This window comes from Metopolophium dirhodum, chromosome 8, assembly GCF_019925205.1.
Source record: "Metopolophium dirhodum isolate CAU chromosome 8, ASM1992520v1, whole genome shotgun sequence".
NCBI lineage: Eukaryota > Metazoa > Arthropoda > Insecta > Hemiptera > Aphididae > Metopolophium > Metopolophium dirhodum.
In genome coordinates, this window is record NC_083567.1 from 22,891,318 (window position 1) to 22,912,502 (window position 21,185).

Genomic DNA, 21,185 nt, shown 5'->3' on the forward strand with positions numbered 1-21,185 from the left:
ATTATATGGTAGGTCTAAAATAGAAAAATAACAGTGTTTTTTAAAATAATTGGTGAAAACTAACCAAACGGTAATGTTTACGACAGAAGGTTCTCAGAGGGTTTTTTTTCCGCATTCTCTTATTGTAAAAATGTATTTAATAAATATTCCTTTATAAAAAAAAAATATTGCTGTTTGAGAAAGTGTTTAAACGATATTTAGGAATTTGATTTTAACTGATTCAAATAATGAAGAATAAATGATTTAATATACTATTATTTTTAAATTGTTCATACTTATATTATATTACTTATGTAATACGAAATTATAGAATATTAAAATGCATTTAAAACATTGGAATTTTACAACTTGTTTAGCTCAGGTTTATTTAATACAATATTTTGCACTAATAATTGAATCTAATATGTAATCTAATCTAAAATATGAAGCCATAAATATAATAAGGCATTTGAAATTATTTTACATTTTCATATAAGGACAGAAAATTTTTGAAATGTAAGTTGTAGATTTTTGTTTAAGATTGAACCTCTGTATTGTTTTACTCTTGGGAGTATTTCACCAGCTAACAAAATCTTGAAATGTTTACAATTTAGTATTTACCATGTATTATTCTATCGTAAAACGTTTTCACTATCACGTGCTTTGTACAACTTCAAACTCTCTAAACGTTAACTTATTTGTTGAATTAAAGTTTATTGTTAAAACTATACAGTACCTACTATAGTTTAAAATATACATATTATTATTATTATTATCATTTAATATTTATCATTTTTATTTATCAAAAAAATGTTACTTTGTCAGAATGACTTATCAGAAATACAATGTTTAAGAATGTATATTTAAAATCGTCTATTTTATATTCAGGATACATAACGACTTACTATTTAAATTTAGTGTTGATGTATAATGTTTTGTGTCACATAGGTATAGGTAGATATACTGTAGGTTTATAGTGTATATTATTAATGGTTAAAAAAATTATTCAGTTATTATTTAAAATATTAAATATTATTGTGTTTTTAGCATTTCAAGCTCTATAATTAACACAATACATTAATTTAAACTAATGTGCATATTATATAATTTATAACATTAAAAAATATTACAGCAATTAGTTAACATATAAAATTAAAAAAAGAAAAATCATTAACAAAACACAAAATCGTGTGGGAGTAACACAATTTTATTACAAATTAAATAAAACTTGTAAACATTATACGTTTCCTTCTTATATTTTGTAAAACTTCGGTATATAGTAATATTATGTTGAGTATTATGTTATATAACTTAATTTGTGTCTACAAACGAAAATGTTCCTGGGTAGTTGGTGCTGTCAGTGGTATTTATTATTAAAAATGTAAACTATTTATCATATTTTCCAAGTTTTGTTTTCATACTGAACATCGTAAATATACGCTGTAGTATTTCATTTACTTAAATATTTAAAACCCGAGTGACCAGATTAATTTACTAATAACTGATTTAGGTAGTTGTTAGTTCTTCGAAAAAAATAAGTTACATTTTTTATCTAAAAATTTTAATAACAATGATAGTAAAGTGGAATACTCTTTGTTATCCATACAGGAATCTCGGAAGTCGTAAGATTTATTATACTATATCGCACAACACCTTTTTCCGTGTAATTTAATACTCATAAACAATGAACTATTTATTAAATCGATGCTAAAACCATTATAAAATAGGGAAAAAAAAGCTCTACTCGTCGAATTGTATACAACACAATACACATGTATATATGATAATCTATTGTCACTTCCTTTTTGCGGTGTGTAACAAAAGTTTGGCCTATAACCAGCCCGTAGTATCTGCATTATCTAGACCCGTTCAAAAGTTTTTCATTCACCGATAATATCAGCGTAGGTGTAATGGTTTTTTTTCCTTAAAAGAATAACGTCTCATATACAAAGAATAAAATATTCTGATAAATAAAACCTAACCTAAACTACAGCACCGCGTGCAATATCATAATAACAGTTTATAATGTAAAAGATTCTATGTTTTTCACTGGGATTATATATTCTGATTTTAATACTATAATATAATATGATATAAAATATTTACTTGTTTGAAAGTTTTTGTATTATTTATTTTTATATATACATTACTTACTCCAAAGAACTTAAATTCATATAAATAGGTATTTATAATTAGGTACCATACGATATGAGAATAACATATAATCCATCGAAACAACTTTGTTTATTTTTATCTTATATTATTGAATACATAATAAAAGTATCGATTCTATACTTGTTTCTTGTGTTATTTCGAATGTAGAATAATTTATTTTAGATAATATTTCACTAATATTTACTCTTGAAATTATTAAAAAATTAAAAATTTGAAGATAAATTACAACTAAATAAAATTAATAAACCTACCTAATGTTAATTATAACGCGTTTCTAAGGGATGCAGATAGGGAAATTTGTATCGAAGAAAGATTTTTGCTAGTGAAGGGTGGTTTTAAAAAGAATATTTTAAGCTGTGATAAGGCTAGACATTAATCTACACATTTAGAGAGTAGGTACCTAAGTATTTTTTTGATGGATGAATATAATATAACTAGGTAATGATATGGTTGAATAAAAACGTTCTAAAAGTAGTCTACACTTTAGAAAATGGATAGTGAGCTAAATGACCCGTTTAACAACATTTTACTCATTTTTTATTTTCAAAAATATATATACTTAAAGCGTATACTTACTTTACTTATCATATTTCTTAGTTAGAAGATGATGTTTGTTAATATCAACGACAATCATTTTCTGACAATATTAAAGTCTTTCGTGGGCTTGAAAAATGACGTGAAATTGAACTGGTTTTCAAATGTCGAAAACTGACAAAATGTCTATTGCTTTTATTCTTAATTTTAAACTTTTCGATTTCGCTGACGGTATAATAATAATAATAATAATAATAATAATAATATGTACCTATATATTGTTAAGTGTATATACCTGCAGTGTAGTGTATCAATTATCTATATTTGCATCGATGTGATCCGTTATTTGAAGTACGAACAAAAAATGTTGGCTGTTAGAGTTTTTACTTTTCTTACACCTATAACGATCGTATTGCCTTCTGAACGCGCTTGAGGATTTAAGAATAATAGAATGCATTACCACGGGAGCCCGCGGACTTCCATTAACCCGCTGACTGAATATCAGTTCTCTGTAATCGAATGGTGCGAACACACAATGAGCTCTACATTTTCCGTTTCTTTTTTTCTACCCTCCCCGCCCTACCCCATCACGACGTACCCGGAATACACTGCGTGAATGGGTCCATTTATGCCTTTTGCATGTGCTCGCCCCTACATAATAGTTAAGTATATATACATATATTTTTTTTATTCATACCCCAAAATATATAATACCTATATCGATAAAAAAAAAAATCGATCTGTGGAAAACCGGAAAATTCATTACGATATTGTTGAAACGTATTTAAATATGCTGTACAGATTGTCAATTTCGTATAAAATTTTAATTCTTTACATAACGTGTAAAACGCTATAATTTCGGCATTGCGCAACAATATATAATATATATCTTTATAAATATATATTATATATCTATAAAGATTACGCTTACTTGTTTTATCCATCGCTGTATCGAATCAGTTTCTTGATTATTGTTTGATCCGCTGTTGGAAGACAGTCTCACATTCACTTGATCGGTGGTTTCGTGTGAGTTTTTTATAATATTATACTTTTTATATTTCGTGTGCTGTCGTGCTGACACGATGTGTTTAATTCATCAACACATTTTTTCAGGACAGTAAATTTATTAAAGTTGTATTTATTAAGTTGTAAAAACAACAAGATAAGTTTATCATCGTAAAAACTACGTCCGGTTTGTTTCCGAATACATTGCCTTTTTTACAAATCACATTTTTCATAGATTTTATTCACAAGTAATGTTTTAGATTTGACTTGTTTAGTTTATATAGATGGATTTAAAATCTTAATGTGGTGGGCGCATTTATTGTCAGTGACACATTGACAAGTTTAACAAACTTAATTTACGTAACGCATTTAAATTACAGGTTTGTTGTTTTAAAAATTATTGCAAATTCACCAATTATCTTAGGTAGATACGAGAACTACCTTACTTGTGCTTTCTCGTCGAGTTTAATGGATATACTAATTTATATACGAGTTATAAATATTCATATTATATTGTTATTGTCTTTACCTACTTAATTTTCGCTTCAAAATTAATTTTACAAAAAACCAATAAGAGAGCGCAGATAATAATATATTATCATCTTTAAGTTTCATATTAAATAAATGTAGTACTATAGTAACAATGTAACTATATTATTAGTATTTCAGGACCTTAATTTAGTATTATTATATGTGTTACACATTCAGACAACGAAATATGTCCATATTATCTATATTCATTTGAAAGGTACCTTTGTTGCTAAAAAAAAAAAAAATGTAAACTTATATGAAATTGAGTGCGAAAAGTAATGTACTGCATTCTTTAGTTTTTGGGCACTCGTATCACTCATCTTGGTACCATATCTTCTACCTATCATAAAATAAGATGTATAGGTATGTAAACAAATCATTGCATTTCAAAAACGATTCTAAAATAAACCTGCAAATGTTCAAGATTTTATAAAAAAAAAACTAAATCTGCCATTAATATCCTATTGATTTTCCGGTTTTTGGATAAGGGGTTATTAAACTGCTATGAAAATCAAAAATGGCCCTTTTAAAGTACAGCCTGTATTGGATTTCCAATGTATATGCCACATGAAACTTTCTGTGCCATTTTATTGCCCTTAAAAGCGGTTTATGGACAGAAATAAAAAATTAAAGTGCCTCATTGTAAAACCAATAGCTCTACACAGAATCTAAAAACAAAAATCAATAAGCATTAAAAAAGTAAAGATACATTTTTTATACTGAAAAATTCAAATATGAAAAATATATTATTAGAAACCACGGTTTAATGTTAATACACGATACGCGAGACCATAAATTATATTGGATGCAACCAGGTTTTAATTAAAACAGGACAGGTATATATGCAATGTGAAAGAATTTTCATTACCTATAAACATAATATAGGTACATTATATACATATAGAGCAGAAAACCACTCAGACAACTTAGTATTGAAAAATAGCCTATGCCTTATTATAAAACAAAATAAAACTTCCGTGTTTTACTTATACATTTATTATGCCATTGATATGAAAAAGGATTGATCATACAAATAAAACAAACGATTATTTTCCCTAAACCTATAAGGGTCATTCAGCTTAAAGTTGTTCCACGAATAGGCGGTTAAGTATCTAATAAATCTAAAATGTCTACCTTCAAACTAAGAAAAATAACTATCAATAACTGGTCCTATAGCTGCTGATGTTTTCAGAAAAAAAAAAAAATTTTATTTTATTAAACCTTATGAATTACAGTTACCTATACATATAAGTAAAACATTTTAATTTCAAGCTTATATAATATTATGTAGTTGTGACTTTATTTTATTTCCAATAAAATGTTAAAATAATATATCATTTTAAATCGGAAACACTATCAGAGTATCACAAACGGGTTAACGTTATAGCGAATTTCTTGTATGAACTTACGCAAACCAAATGTAAATTATTTTATCAGAATGTAGGTAGGTACCTACGTAATAATAAAATATAGTTTATCCTGACATAATATTTCATTAATATTTTTTGATACTTGATCATAGAATTTCCGTCAAATTAAATAAAGTACACAAATTATTAATATAAACTGCACTAAATAAATGAGATATTATATTATTTATTAATAAATAATTTAAAAGTTAAAGCTTAAAACATTATTTTACATGTTTGTCTGTATATATATAGTATATACTACATACTATAGTTACAAAATAATACCGAATCCATCATCAATGACTCTTGCATGACCTTGTTGATGAATGCAAAGTTTTTTCTCATCTATTATTTTTAATACCATAAGAATATATACCTTTGTAGTGAAAGAGTGATTTTTATCATGCAGCCGAATTACATTTAAAATATTTTATTTCTTTCCTAAAAAAAAAAGAGAAACGTTCGTGAAGATAAATCTCATGACTGATATTAAACAAAATCCTTTTGTATGCATCAAAATAATACATTATTGTATAACTAGGTAGGTAATATATATATATAGGTAACAGCATATTTGTATATTATATTAATACTAATAATTAATGGTATAAAAGGAATATGAAAATTTATTTTTAACTTTTATATATTTTTTTATTTTAGGATACATGTAGTAAAACTACACTAAGTAGGTACTAACCTAATTAAGTAAATTTTAACAATAGATTAATTATACTTAAAGTAAGTTATATTTCTTTAAAATGTATTTTTATTATTAATATAATAACCGTTGGTTACTGAACTACAAACTGGATGAATCTGAAGTACGGCTTAATTTGTTTATTGTTAACTATAACTTATAAAATTGCTCAAGTTTCTCTGTTAATTTCGTGTATTTTTTCCACTTAATCCTTAAGTTTTTTTATGTTTCTAAAACTTTTTGAATTTCATGAGTATTGAAGTAATGGTAATAATATAAGTTAACAAACATAATTTGCCTAAGACTTATATTTATAGTTTCAACTTAAAATGTGTGCTCAATCAAATACTATTTCTTTACAGAACAAGTAAATAATTATTACTAGGTACCCAATAAAGTTTATATTATTATACTCAAACTTGTTTTTATTTTAAAACTAAAAAAACTATTATTGCTGACTAAGAAATCAACAAATAAATATTTTTTTAATATACATTTATTACGATATTATTTTCGGCAAACTATGAATAATGTTCGTACAATTTTATTTTTTATTTATTGGTGGTTAATATAATTGTTATTAAGAGGAATGAGGGCCGTTGCACCGTCATTTGTTGCCTCCGTCTTACAAGTGCATAACACAGCAAATGTTACGCTCAGCAGATCACGTTTAGCTCAGTTAGTTTAAAAATAAGAGTCAATTGACCTCTTATAAAATTGAGAAGTAAGATTATTATCTAGGCTATGTCATAGGCTTTTGATTAAATTTTAATTTTAAAGCGAGCAATTAGTATTTAAAGACTTACAAACAATTTACACTTTTAAATTAAAATATAATAAAAAGCCTATGCGATTGCCTAGATAATAAACTTACATTTACATTTTATAAGAGGTCAATTTACTCTATTTTTTTAACTAACTGAGCTAAACGTGATCTGCTGAGCGTAAAATTTGCTTTATGGTATGTACTTGTAAGACGAAAATAACAAAATGTTGGTGTAACGTCCTCTTAAATTAAAAACATTATAAGGACCCTAAAAACTGTTTCGCGCGGGACAACTATGCTCCCTCTGTATTTATAGTAAAATTAACTAAATTTCACAACACACAAGGATGAACTTGTAGCGTTTTTGTTTTTTTTTTATTAGCACTTACCAATAGTTTTTATAATTTAACAACAAAAAAAAAAACATAATGTTTTCAAACTGATAAATTTAATTGTATTTATGTTATCCGAATAATAAAAACTGTACGATACGTATAAAGTTCTTCTCTATGCATTGTGGAATTTTGGTAATTCTACTATAAATGCAGAGGAAGCATAGTTGTCCCGCGCAAAACAGTTTTTGCTATAATGTTGTGCATTTGTAAGACGGAGACAACGCATACGGGTATAGCGTCCTCTTAATTGAATTACAGTCTTATTAAAATATTCTTCTATATTTTACTTCTAGTGATCAGTACTCCGTATATGTGGAAGGTACACGATACAGGCACCTATACCTAACATATATATTTTTTCTCTTGAATTATTTATCAAACTTTAAATTTGGTTTGGTATATTATTGATATATTTATCTTTAGTGTCTTTTAATTTAAAAGACATTAAGACATAAATTTAAATTTATTTAAAATAAATGGAATGACAAATAAGGTACATTGACCTCGACCCTAAATATTCTGGTAGCCCACACATTATAAAGTCAATCATGAAACATAGAACTATATTAATGTATTATTATACTTATTAGGAATATAATTTGTTAGTTTGCTTCTGTAAAAAGCAATTGCCCAAGCACAGACGGATATGAGTGTGTGGTATGGAAAAATGTCAGAGTTGATAATTTAAATTCATTGTTTTTACGTTGTCAATTATTAATCAATATTTATATCATTCATATTAATATTCTATATTTATTTAGTGTCGAGTGCCGTGCCATGTCTCACTTCATCCCTTACTATTTCTTATTCATATTTAATAAGGGCACATAATATGTGTATATATTATAACTTTTTTTTTCTAGTATTTGAATTTCCTTTGTAACAATTAATCAACCAATAATCATGCGTGTATCATTTATATCAATACAATATAATACCTATTTCGTATTGATTACAATGGTAACATTAAACCAGTGGACAAATTATATGAACACAACTGATGCAAGTTAACATTACAATATATTATATACACATGGAAAACCGATACACTAAATGCGTTTAATCAAAATTCCCAATTTTGTAAATCGAATTGTTTAAAAACATATAAACATGTGTTGGTTAAACGAATGTCGGAAACGTTGCACTCAATTATTTGGCCCAACATACCGGTGTGCGATTTTAATCCATTTTACCGGACGCCTAAAAACAAATATATTCACAGGTATAAATGCATAATAATATAATGTAGGCTACGTTTGCATTAATCGTCGATACAGAAAACACAACAATGATAGAACTAAAATGTGTGTGTGTGTACATTTTTGACCTGATATTGCATTCATAAATAAACATTTATAATCTATGGTATTAAGGAGGTTACAGTAGGCAATTAATTATCATTTATTAAGGCGCTGTGATAATTATAGTGTAATTAATGTATATTATAAACCTATAGGCTATAACTATTTTATTTATAATTCGAATTGAACATCTATATTAAACCAAAAACATATTCAAATTAAATCAATTCTAACAATTTAGTTATTAAGTTTTTTTTTACCTTAAATATAATTATCAACATAGTTTGAAAACTATAACTCAACCAAACATATTTGTATGTAAATATTACTTAAAATCTGGCTGCAGTACAAGTTTTCAATATAATTCCAAAAGTTCTTTGATATATAACTTTTTAATTTTTTAATTCAAACCTACCTCTATTTACTAAATTAATTTTATGTAATTATGTTTTTATATAGTGGTACTGTATGTAAGTAACTAATATATAATATGTACCTACCTACACGAATAAAAATATATTCTCTTAAAATTATTCAATCGTTTAAATAATAGGTGCCACCAATTAATATACTCCGTGTTATAAAAAATTGCAAAATACAAATATTATAAAAAAATACTCATAAATAAATACTTGTGCGAAATAGGGTAGAAAAATTGTTCCAGCCATCAACATTATTTTTTTATTATTCAAACCCGAATAACTCTTAGAACATAGAAGACCCAAAATATGTAATAAATTATTTATAAACTGTATTCGTATCGTGTTTATATTACCTCTTGTGTTAATTTATTGAGCGACTATCGTTTTTATATACATTATGTAATTGGCACATCAGAATGATGAACTATTTGCGCTTCGATCGGTACTTTTAATGTGATTCGACCGCTTTAACTGGTGTTTCACAGTTTGTACATTCTTGATTCAACCATGGTTTCCGAAATTTCAAACTTAACAAGTTAAATGTAATACTGACGCAATTATAAACAACGAACGAGGTAGTGCCGTGTACAACAAAACCAATATAATATAAAACTCAAAGCTGATTAACGGTTCGGAGGCGCTACACCGCGGGCTGAAATGTGTGCGAATCGTTTTACAATTGATCCAAAAGCGTTGTTCGTGTAGCTTTATAAAGTTTTGGACGTGACTTATATATTATTATATTATTATCCAAAAGAAATCGTGAACAACACCTCCGTAAAATCTTCGTCAATAGTTTATCTGCAATTTGTTTTAATTATTTATATAACTGTTAGGTATTTATTAATATTTATCATTATTTGTTTTTAAAAAGTGACTCGCCTGTTATCTCCGCTCTTAATTTTATTAATGTAGGTATTTTATTTGTTATTATAATCTTCAGATAATTTATTTACCTGTATAGAGGTCCGTCTTATAACTTTAACTCTGGTTGTTAGAGTACATTTTTCAAGGATTCGGATGGATATATTCTACTGTTAAGTACGTTACTAAGTTCACTCCTTTATTATTTAGAGCCGGTAGTTTCTATTCGATTCATATAACATCGTGGTTTAATAACAGTCACTGCGGTTCTCTGTACTAAAGTCTATCAATTGCAATTTGAGAACTTACCTGATATATATATTATATTATTATATAAGTCAGTATTAGATAATTTCACATATATAATTGAAGTTTTTGGTAGTGAACAATATCGGGCAATTTAAAATTATTTAGCTGAATCATTTTCGGATATGTTGATCCTGTCACTAGAACTATTATTATTTTTATTAGAAATAATATTTACGGCGGAATTAAACTCTATTGTAATTTACAATTAAACAATTGTAGGTGGATACTTGTTGCTGTGATTAGTATGTTTTAGACTATAGTGTTTTACCACTCAAGAAAACAAATACCGATAATGACTTGGTGAAGTACATAAAAACTACGTTATTCTCCAGTGTGTAGTGTTAGGGACAAGATAGATCGGCTGGTAGGGTGGTAGAGAAATATGAAAAGCGCAAGTTTCTCTCTTTCGACCTGTACTCGGTGTAACTAGGGGCCCATTCCCAGTACAATGATATATTATTATGACCGGATAGTACGGTTGTGATGAGGTCGAAAGAAGGAAACAAGTCACATAAATTATAATAATGTAATATAAAAACGTGCGAGAAGAGACGTGGAAACGTATTTTTTTTTTCATCCATTAACTGTTTTAAGCAAAAACTGTTACAAAGTGGCAAAGTTCAACACAAAACACTTTTTAAGATTATTATATGATTAATTTTACAAAACTTAAATGTAAGTAAATTGTAGTCAAATTGTCACTAATATTATTTGTACATTCAATTTTTAATTTATATTTTCTTGATTTTGATTGTAAATTCTTTAATTTGACAACAGTATAAGGTTGACTTTTTATTTTAACGTTTATTTATCTAAATAAATTTCGTAGTGTTTTACTATTAGCATAGCGTTCTATATTTGATTTATTTTGTTAAATATTTTATGTACAATAAACAACCAAAAATAATTAATTTTTATATTGAACTATACTATCAATAACCACGACATTATAGGAAGTGGTAATAATACATTTATTGGCTCTATACTCAGTTAAATATACAATTAATATTTTTATATTAAACATAAAATGTAATAGCTGGTACATAAATACGTTTAATTTATTGTATTAGATAAACCCTCGTGTACAACGCCCCTTGCATATAACTTAATGGATGTTCTTTAGGTTCCCATAATATACCGTGTTTTATATAAGTATCTAAAAATATATAATACAAAAACGTCGAAAACCCTCTTGACTTAGAGTTTCGTTTCGATATGGTAAACATATCTTTTGTATAAGTCCTGATGATAAGGTCCTGAATAAAACTAGTGATGATATTTAAAATTCCAATCTGGTCTTTAAAATACAAAGCAACATCTTAAAGGCGCAGGAGAAACGTTCATTGTTCAAGTACCCAGGCAGAACAATTGGTCGGTAATTGTAAATAGTGTTACTGTTGCGGACTCGATGCGCTTGCACCCCCCATTTTATAGAAAGACAATTTCGTCTCTGCGCTAAAAAAAAAAAAAACAAACTTTCTTAGACTCTGAATTAACTCTTGTGGTTCTTAACATTTTTAAATATATTCATTGAAGGTTGAATTATAGAAATGTATATATTAGGTTAATTGAATTGTAATTTCCAGAAAATTGTTTTTCAGAAAAGTTTTGATTAATTATTATTTTTTCCTATTATATATATTATTCTGTTTTTAAATTGATATAAATGATAGTTTTTAAAATTAATTTTTGAACTCTCATATATGTCTGTCTATATTTTATCCCCGATGAAATACTCTAGTAACAATGTGCATTCTTTGCCATCTTGACGTTTTCCGTAGTTTTTATTGTTCTTTGGCTTTGTCCCAGTATAATAGGGTCAACACAATTCGTTATTGCCTCTCCGGAAGTTGAAACCCTTTCCGTAGACATCAAAAACTTTTCATTTATTTATAGTTTATTAATATTTTAATGTTATAGTTTATAAAATAAAATTGAACATCTATATTCTATAAAGTTGAAAATATTATTTATTTAATTCTGTGATATCTACTATTATTCAATATTTATTTCTTATTCTGATATTCATGTTTTTATATTATTAACGTTACACTATGTTATAATCTTTTATTTTAATTACAATTTGTTTTCAGGAAAATGTGCAGAATATCAAAACGAGTCAACCTAATAAGATGACAAGAACGTCCCGCGAGTAACTACCATGGGAACAGGCTTCAAAGAACTGTTTATTAAGCCTCTGATATTAGTATCGTTATTCCTGGTATCAAGCTGCTTCTCCACTTTAAAAAATGGAAGTCTGGCCGAATTACGTTTTACCAAAGAGCATTACAATGCAACGATTCCAGAAAATGCGCTTATCAAAACGTATGTCCGAACGGAAGAAAAAATGGGAATATATTGTTCAGATGACGACGTTATCATACGTTATAAGATAGCATCCCAACAAAAGATCAAATTCTTCAAGGCTGAAGAAAAGAAGATCGGAAACTTTTGGTTCCTTTTAGTTCGAACAAAGACTGATTACGATGTTCTGAACAGAGAACGACAAGATGAATATGTCTTGGAAGTCAAAGCTACAGTTACAACTTCTACTGACAAATCAAAAGATAAAAAAAAAAATAGCGTTTCATTAGAACTCCATGCTGCTTTAGTTGTAACAGTGCTTGATACCAATGACTTAAGTCCCTTATTCTATCCGGTTGTATATGAAAAAACTATACCAGAAGATACGCCACTCCATTCTAGTGTTCTAAAAGTTTCAGCTGAAGATGCTGATATTGGAATGAATGGTGAAATATACTATAGTTTTAAAGAAAAAACCAATCAGTTTGCTATGCATCCGAGAACTGGTGTCATAACAATTACTAGATCGTTAAGATTTGAAGACAGAAGATCGTACGACTTTGTCGTTGAAGCTCGGGATCGTGGCATTCGAGGACGTTCTAAACCAAGTAGTGCAAAAGTAAAATTCAACATCCAACAAGTCAATATATATAGTCCCGATATTTTTATCCAACATTTACCACACGTGGTCGAGGAATCTAATTGTGACATATACGCAATCATCAAAGTCACGGATAGAGATTCGGGAGTTAATGGTATTATACGAAGCTTGGAAATTGTTGACGGTGATCCTGATGGTCATTTCAGAATTAAAGAAACCGGACATAGTGGTGAATATAATATTGTCGTCCTCAATATGTTGGATAGAGAAACGGCTCCAAAAGGTTATAATCTATCTCTTAGAGCAGTTGATTCAGGAACGCCTGAAAGAGATACTTACAGGTCGATTCATATAGAACTCGCCGACGTTAACGATAATGCTCCAGTGTTTGAACGTGAACTATATGAAGTAAATATCGCTGAAACCGCACCAGTTAATTCGCCCGTCATCAAACTAAAAGTAAGCGATAAAGACGAAGGTAAAAATGCACAAGTGTCTTTAGAAATCGTCGGTGGTAACGAAGGGGGAGAGTTTCGAATAAACAAACGGACAGGTATGCTTTACACGACTGTAGTTCTGGATGCTGAACATAGATCATCTTATACTCTTACAGTAAGTGCTATAGATCAAGGAAACGCTGGAAGTAGAAAACAATCCGCCGCCAAGGTCAAAATATTTGTTGTTGATGCTAACGACAATGATCCTCTGTTTGAAAAATATTTGATGGAAGTATCCATCAATGAAAACGAACCTGCCGGTACATCTGTTGTAAAAATAAGTGCACGAGATAAAGATTCGGGTGAAAATGGTTATATATCCTATAGTATTGCTAATTTAAAACCTGTGCCTTTTGATATCGATCATTTCACCGGTCTCATTAAAACAACTCATCTTTTAGACTTTGAAACTATGCGACGGGAATATGTGCTTCATATCAGAGCATCGGATTGGGGATATCCATACAGGAGACAAACTGAAATGAAGTTAGTGATTAAACTGAAAGATGTGAATGACAACAGACCCCAGTTTGAAAAAATTGACTGTAAAATACAAGTTCCTAGATTTACTGTCATAGGTAAAGAAATCATGACTATGTCTGCTGTAGATTTTGACGATGGTAATTTTATAAGCTATCGGGTCGAATCAGGCAATGAAGACAATTGTTTTTCAATCGAGTCATCATCGGGCGTACTTTCAGTAACTTGTGACCTTTCTGATATAGGTATGGAAGAACGTACCGTAAAAATCACTGCCACTGACGGTTCGCATTATTCGGACTTGACAAGTTTACATATAACATTAGTGAACGCGAAAAAAACACAGGCTGCTGATGATTCAATCAATATCGAATGCCGAGAAACGGGAGTACTTCGTAGATTGAATGACGCCATTGAAACCGCAAAAAAGAACAATATTGGCGAAGATGATGATTTTGCCATGATGCCAAGCAGGTATGGAGAGAATGTGCACAAGCCCGAGTTGGTGAATTTCCCTAGTGCTGTACAAGTTAATGAGTCTGTGCCATTAGGATATACGATACTAGCTATTCGTGCCAGAGATAGAGATTTGGGTTACAACGGAAAATTAGTGTATGGTGTCTCTGATGGTGACGACGATTCGCTATTCAGAATCGACCCAGAAACCGGCGATTTAAATGTAGTTGGATATCTAGATCGAGAAACAAGAGATGAATATGAATTAAACGTTACAGTATCTGATCTTGGTAAACCACAACACACTACGTGGAAATTATTGAAAGTTGTAATTCTAGACGTCAACGACAATGCTCCCAAAGTTGATAAAAGAGTTTCTAGTTTTCGAGTCAGTGAAAATGCTCGAAACGGGACAGTAATATTCAAAATAAATGCTCAAGATCCTGATCAAGGAGAAAACGGTAGGATAGTTTATACATTGACCACGGACACAACTCATTTTTCGGTTGACAAAACTTCAGGCAATCTATATGTATCCGGTCGCTTGGATCGAGAACGCCAAGAACTATACGAACTAAAAGTTACCGTCTCGGATTGTGCTCCTGAACCGTGGACTTTACACACAGAAGCTTTGATACGCATTATTGTTGACGACGTAAATGACAACGCGCCAGAATTCCTCGTACAAAATTACACCGTCAAGGCTTTAGAAGATTTGCCAATCGGTAGCGTCGTTGCAATCGTCACTGCAGTTGATCCTGATCTCGGCAAAGGTGGAATAGTCTCGTACTCATTAGAATCAGAATCTTCATCAGAAGTAGACGAAAAAATGTTCGAAATCGATTCCATTTCCGGAACTGTCCGAACAACGAGTGAATTAGATTTCGAACAGAGACAAATACACACACTCATCGTGAGTGCAGTAGATGGTGGTATGCCCTATTTATCTTCACAAACATGGTTAACAATAGAAATTGTGGATGTAAACGAAAACATATTCGCTCCTGAGTTCGGCAGTTTTTATGCAACTGCATTTGTTGATGAAAACGAACCACCCGGGACTCTAGTTACCACAGTGAGTGCTACTGACGCAGATCCTCCTGGAGACGTGTCAAGAGTTGGATATTCAATTGTAGACGGTGATGGTCTAGGTTACTTCTCAATTGACAGTGAAGGTATTTATACATTTTTTTATTAAGTATACTTACATAATCAAATGGCTCAGGTTAAGAAATATCTAAAATATTATCTTAAACCATAATATCCTACATATTTGTTAAACATTCTATAAAAATAATTATTAATATTTAAGTACATTGGTTAAATAATTTAAAGACTTGTTGTAAACTGTAGGACTTAGTGTCAAGGTTAAGTGCACTATTTAACGTAGGGCTGACGTCAGCTCACTATTCTGAGAGAGTCAAAAATGGGATTTGTGAATTTTTAAATTGTAATATTTTACATATTTATAATTTGAAAAAAAAATTATGAGAAATGGAGCGAGTGTTGTGGATGCAGAAGATTGAAAAGTTTGGAGAGTTCTGGTAGAAACTGCAAAGCTTTTGAATGGCGTGAGAAACAAAAAAAAAAATAAATATTTTCTGACCTTAATCGGACGCTTCTTTTGAGTTTGATAATAGGTCAATTCACTCTAATACTCAGATATGTCTACAAGGTTGATAACTACAGCTGAAGCCGATTTTCCATGTTGTGCGTGGCCGCGTGGGTCAAAGAGAAAACAAACAGTGCACGACAACCTCTTAAGTTGACCACATTTTTTATTTAATAAATCCTTTGGTAAAATACTTTTTTATTTTTATCCGTTCAATTAATTTTGAAATAATATTTTAATTAATTCATTATCATGTTTTAGAAATGTGTAAAACTACGGTTTATTAAATGCAATTTAAAATTCAACAAATATTTATCAACGCCTATTGTTGGGGCTTTTAACCTCGTATGTTTATTAAGGGAAAGTGATCATTAGAACAACTAAATGTTCTACTAACTTATGCAATTGTGTATTCGAAATTAATTTTCACTCATTGCTGGTTTTAATGGGTTTACTGCGGGTAGAATAATATTGTACGATAAATGTTTACCGATAAACCGTGTATACGGTGCGTATAACTGGTATGAATTACTCTAACGATTTATATCGAATATTCAAATCGGATGTTTGCTACTTATCAACAAGTTCTATCATATGCATATGCTGCTTCCATCTACTATAATTCTTCAATGGTTTATTTTACACTATTATTTTGATCCAAGCAATTTGTTTACGATCGCTTTAATAGACCCCATTAATATTTCAAAATCGAAGCTACTAGGTACGCGTATGTAAAAATGAAAATTAATGCCAATGAATAATGGTATGCCATAACGAAGTAACGAACACGTCACGTCAAGTTTTATAACACATAAAATGCTTTTCGTTTTTAAACTATTTATGAGCAAACGAAACTACGTCGTATACATTTTTTTAATGAACCAAAACTTGGTTTAACCAGTTTATGCATACTAACTACATACTACTTAAGAATGTATAATATACTTACAATACCTAAATGAACTGCCACTAAAAATCACGATCACGTCGTCGATAATGTGATGTGCGCGTCTTCAAAAGTAAATAATGGTCTGCAGGTCTGGTCTAAAGGCTAAACTCGTAAGAAATTAAACCAGCTGTGTATAAAAGTTTTTGTAGGCTACCGTGGTTCTTATTTAACCGAAGCAATAGCTTTTTTCATTAGCTGGGATTAATACTCGGCAAGACCTCTTGGGACGCATATTTCATTTGCTAAAGATATCGCTAAGAGTTTTCATTTTTCATTGCGTGGTATTTCTACACGAAATTAATATTAACCAACTAAAATAAAAGAATAAAGCTCTATTGTGACATTTTTTTAACGTTGTAAATTTAGATTCTCGGTTGTGAGTAATTGGTGCACAATAATTCACCTGACTTGACATGTTTAAAACTTTTCTAGAAATTCGATTTTGTGTATAATTTAGCTAAAAACAAAATGTGCTAGTAAATCATACTGAAGGAACGTGGTAGCTTATTTTGTTGTTTCTGATTAATATTATTAATACCTAGCATACGAAAATGAATTTTTAATTTTTGACTTAAGTTTTAAAAATAAAAATAATATTTTCATATTTTTTTATGTCCGTATATATCACACATTATTCAATCACATTAAATATTAATTATTTGTATTATCAATAATATCATTGTACAATTAGTAAAAAAAAAATTTATACGCCCAATATGATATATAAAATGTGGTTATTATGAATATGGTTCAATATATTATCTGATTAATGAGTCGAAGATTTAATTTCCCAATTAAAGTTTAGAGTACCGTCACATTCCACTACGTCTAATTCTTTTTCACAGAGCTTTCACATAGCTAACTAAATTTATGGGAGAAACCACCCCTACTCACCAAAGATTTCTTAAAAAAATCTCCTATGATTATTATACTGTTTTGTTATTATTTCTACCATCTGTTTATAATTTATTTATTTGGTTTTCTTTAATTGCTGTTAATTGTTTAATTGTGTTGTATTATTTAATTACTACCCCTGTGAATAGTTACTGTGTATTCTGCCTTACTGTTCTATTGGACATTATCCCCATTAAATAATTAAATAAATATGTATAGCAAAAATACATTTCTAAATGAAAAACTAATTTCAAAATTCACTTTAAAAATAATTTGCGTCTATAAAATTATAATACGTTTGTAGTAAAGTTATATTTTTTGAGTAAATACCGTTGAATTGTTAATTATTATTATTACTTTTGTGATAAAAATGTTTAGTTCTTTGAATTATCCATAGGTATCTTCCCTGTCCTATTAATTACTTAAAACAGTTTTCAATTAAATAAAAAGTATTAACAGCTTCCTGACCACAATTATCGACTAGTTTTTTTTTTCAACCTCGGTTGGTAATTATGTCTAAACGAGAAAAGGATCACAACAAAGTACCATACCTCTGCTCTTGATTCACCGTACACAACACAGTTGGCGCTATTCCGCAAAAGAAAATGGAGAAAAAACAGTTATCTATCCTCTCTTTCTTTTTTTCTCGCGTTTCCTTTTGTGTCATACAAATGATTCAGGCTGCGTATTTTACCTCCCGAGAAGTAATGGCTTGGCATTTTGCCAACTTTCATGTTCTCTCTACACTTGATTGCTTATCAACGTAATGCCTCTTAACTTTGCCACCCTGCGTTCGAACGATATTTTCATTCCCATACCTCCCATGACACCTATGTAAGTCCATCGTATTTTTGGAGATTTAAACGTAATCGTGTGGAATAGGGTTTTTGCTCTATACCGACGACATCGCCAAAAATGAGAATTGATAGCAATTACTTGTATGGACTAAGACCGTTTACAGACAATTATGAATCGAGTAAATACTGTTAACAACCATATTATATATTGATTAAGTAACAATTAATTTTACGCATTTATACAACTCTTAAGTTATTAATTACTTTTTTTTCTTGTTGTTCAAAAGTTAATATTTTACTTCTAAGACCTCGACTGTAATTAAATCAATCCAGGAAATAGAGTTAGGTAGTCTAATAAGAATATTTTGTAAAGACGAGTAGTGAAAATGAAAAATCGTGGAGTTTTGATTAAAATCTGAATTTTAGTAACGGAAACGATGGCTATTCCTAATAGATCCCTGGGGTCACTGTCAGTTGCAAGGAATGCTGATTAAAATATTAAACATCTGAGAAGACTTCAAATAAAGTATTCAACCTGATTTTTTTTTACTTTCATCGAACAAAATCGTAGTTACAAAGTTTATGTATTATTTATTTTATAAATAAATATTTTTGAACGCATCCTTGTATATTCAAAGATAGAATGTGCATTTAAAAATATATTAAACGTACATTTTTTGCCAATGATAATCGTGGTTAGATATAGAGAAAATATATTTTATGAAAATTGTTTTTATGAATTATTTCATACTACTCTCCTTATCTTAACGAGCTAATAAATATTAAGGTTTATAGTACTTAACTTAAATTATTTTAGTTATAGCTAGTATATTTCAGTAAAAATATTTGTTTAAAAGTATGAAAAAATATTTTGCATGTTATTGCATAAACAACAAGTTTCTTCGAAAGACTAATTCTCATTCCGAACACACTCTTATTCACTTAACTTAATTCAACCAAAATCATTTATCTGTATTCTTCACGCTTCTGTGCATAATTTATTTGAGTACTGATTTAATTTATTCGAATAATATAAACTTGCCGTTAAAAAAGCTCTATTAATAATTGCAATCGAAATAAAAATGTAATTTTTTAAGTGAATTTTTATGCACGTGTTTCAATTTAAAAGTTATCAATCAATTTGTTTATCATTGTGTTATATACTTATCAGAGATCAGTAGTTTAATTGTTTAATAAAATGTTTGACTTAAAGTCCTGAGTAAATTATTTAATTAGTGCTTAATTTCTTAATTTTTACTATTCTAAATAACATTATTTGTATTTGCCATCGTTTTTATCAAATTTTAAAATATCAAATTATGCGTCTCGTTCAGAATATTTCTCGTAAAAGTCCGTGTACCATTTGTTGCTCTCTCTAAAAGGCTTAATGTGAAAAATAATCGTCGAGGTCTTTGTTTTTTTTAAACATTTTTTCATGAAAAAAAGATCCCATTAGCGATATTCTTTCCATTGAATTGTTTGCCGGTCGACAGGTGAGAGCACCTTTTCCAATGATTAATGGGCCCCATTTTGCCGAGTGTCATTTAAATTTTGGCCAAAAGCGCCCTTCAAAATAAAATATACAAAAAATCCATACAATATCCTGTTTTGTGTTCTACTTTGGATCCTTTTTTTTTAAATTCCCTTTATACTACTGGGATGTCGATCAACCCATCGTTTCTCTATTTTTCAGTATCTCAAAAGTCTTATTCAATGGCTATTCCCTGTATCACAATCATACAACTTATACAAATTGCTGTCCATATTTGTCATACCTATACGACCGTCCTCTTAGCGTTCAATTGCTGTATACTACTATTGCTATATGCTTAGCTATTTCTTATCTAACGCTAAACAAAAATATTATATTAATAAATTATTTACATATTAGCTTCTGCCGTTTAAATGAGGAAGAAGATGCCACACCCGCGTGTCTTGTCTCTATCTTACTAACTTACAATATAGCAACATTTACGTTCATAATAATCCATTTTACTCTGTTATTTTAAAAATTGAATTGATCTATTATAAAATCTAAAGGTAAGATTACTATTTAGGGCATCGTTAATGGTGAATATCTAGGGCGTTCATTGTTTTGTTTTAATTTTGAAGCTAGTTATAATCATTTTTGATTTTACGAACATGAAACAATTTACAGTCTTAGAATGCTTATAACTTGCTTCGTAACCAAAATATCAATAAATT

At 29.2% G+C, this 21,185-nt stretch overlaps 1 protein-coding gene across 3 annotated transcripts in view; it reads left to right on the top strand.

Annotated features, from left to right (window-relative positions):
- Positions 1-21,185, top strand: part of LOC132951202 (fat-like cadherin-related tumor suppressor homolog) — a 149,433-nt gene that overhangs the window by 56,841 nt on the left and 71,407 nt on the right. For all 3 annotated transcript variants that reach the window (XM_061022970.1, XM_061022972.1, XM_061022971.1), the window contains one exon: positions 12,484-15,903. In XM_061022970.1, the coding sequence (XP_060878953.1) occupies positions 12,552-15,903 (3,352 nt within the window). In that variant the 5' untranslated portion in view covers positions 12,484-12,551. The remainder of the gene's footprint in view (positions 1-12,483; positions 15,904-21,185) is intronic.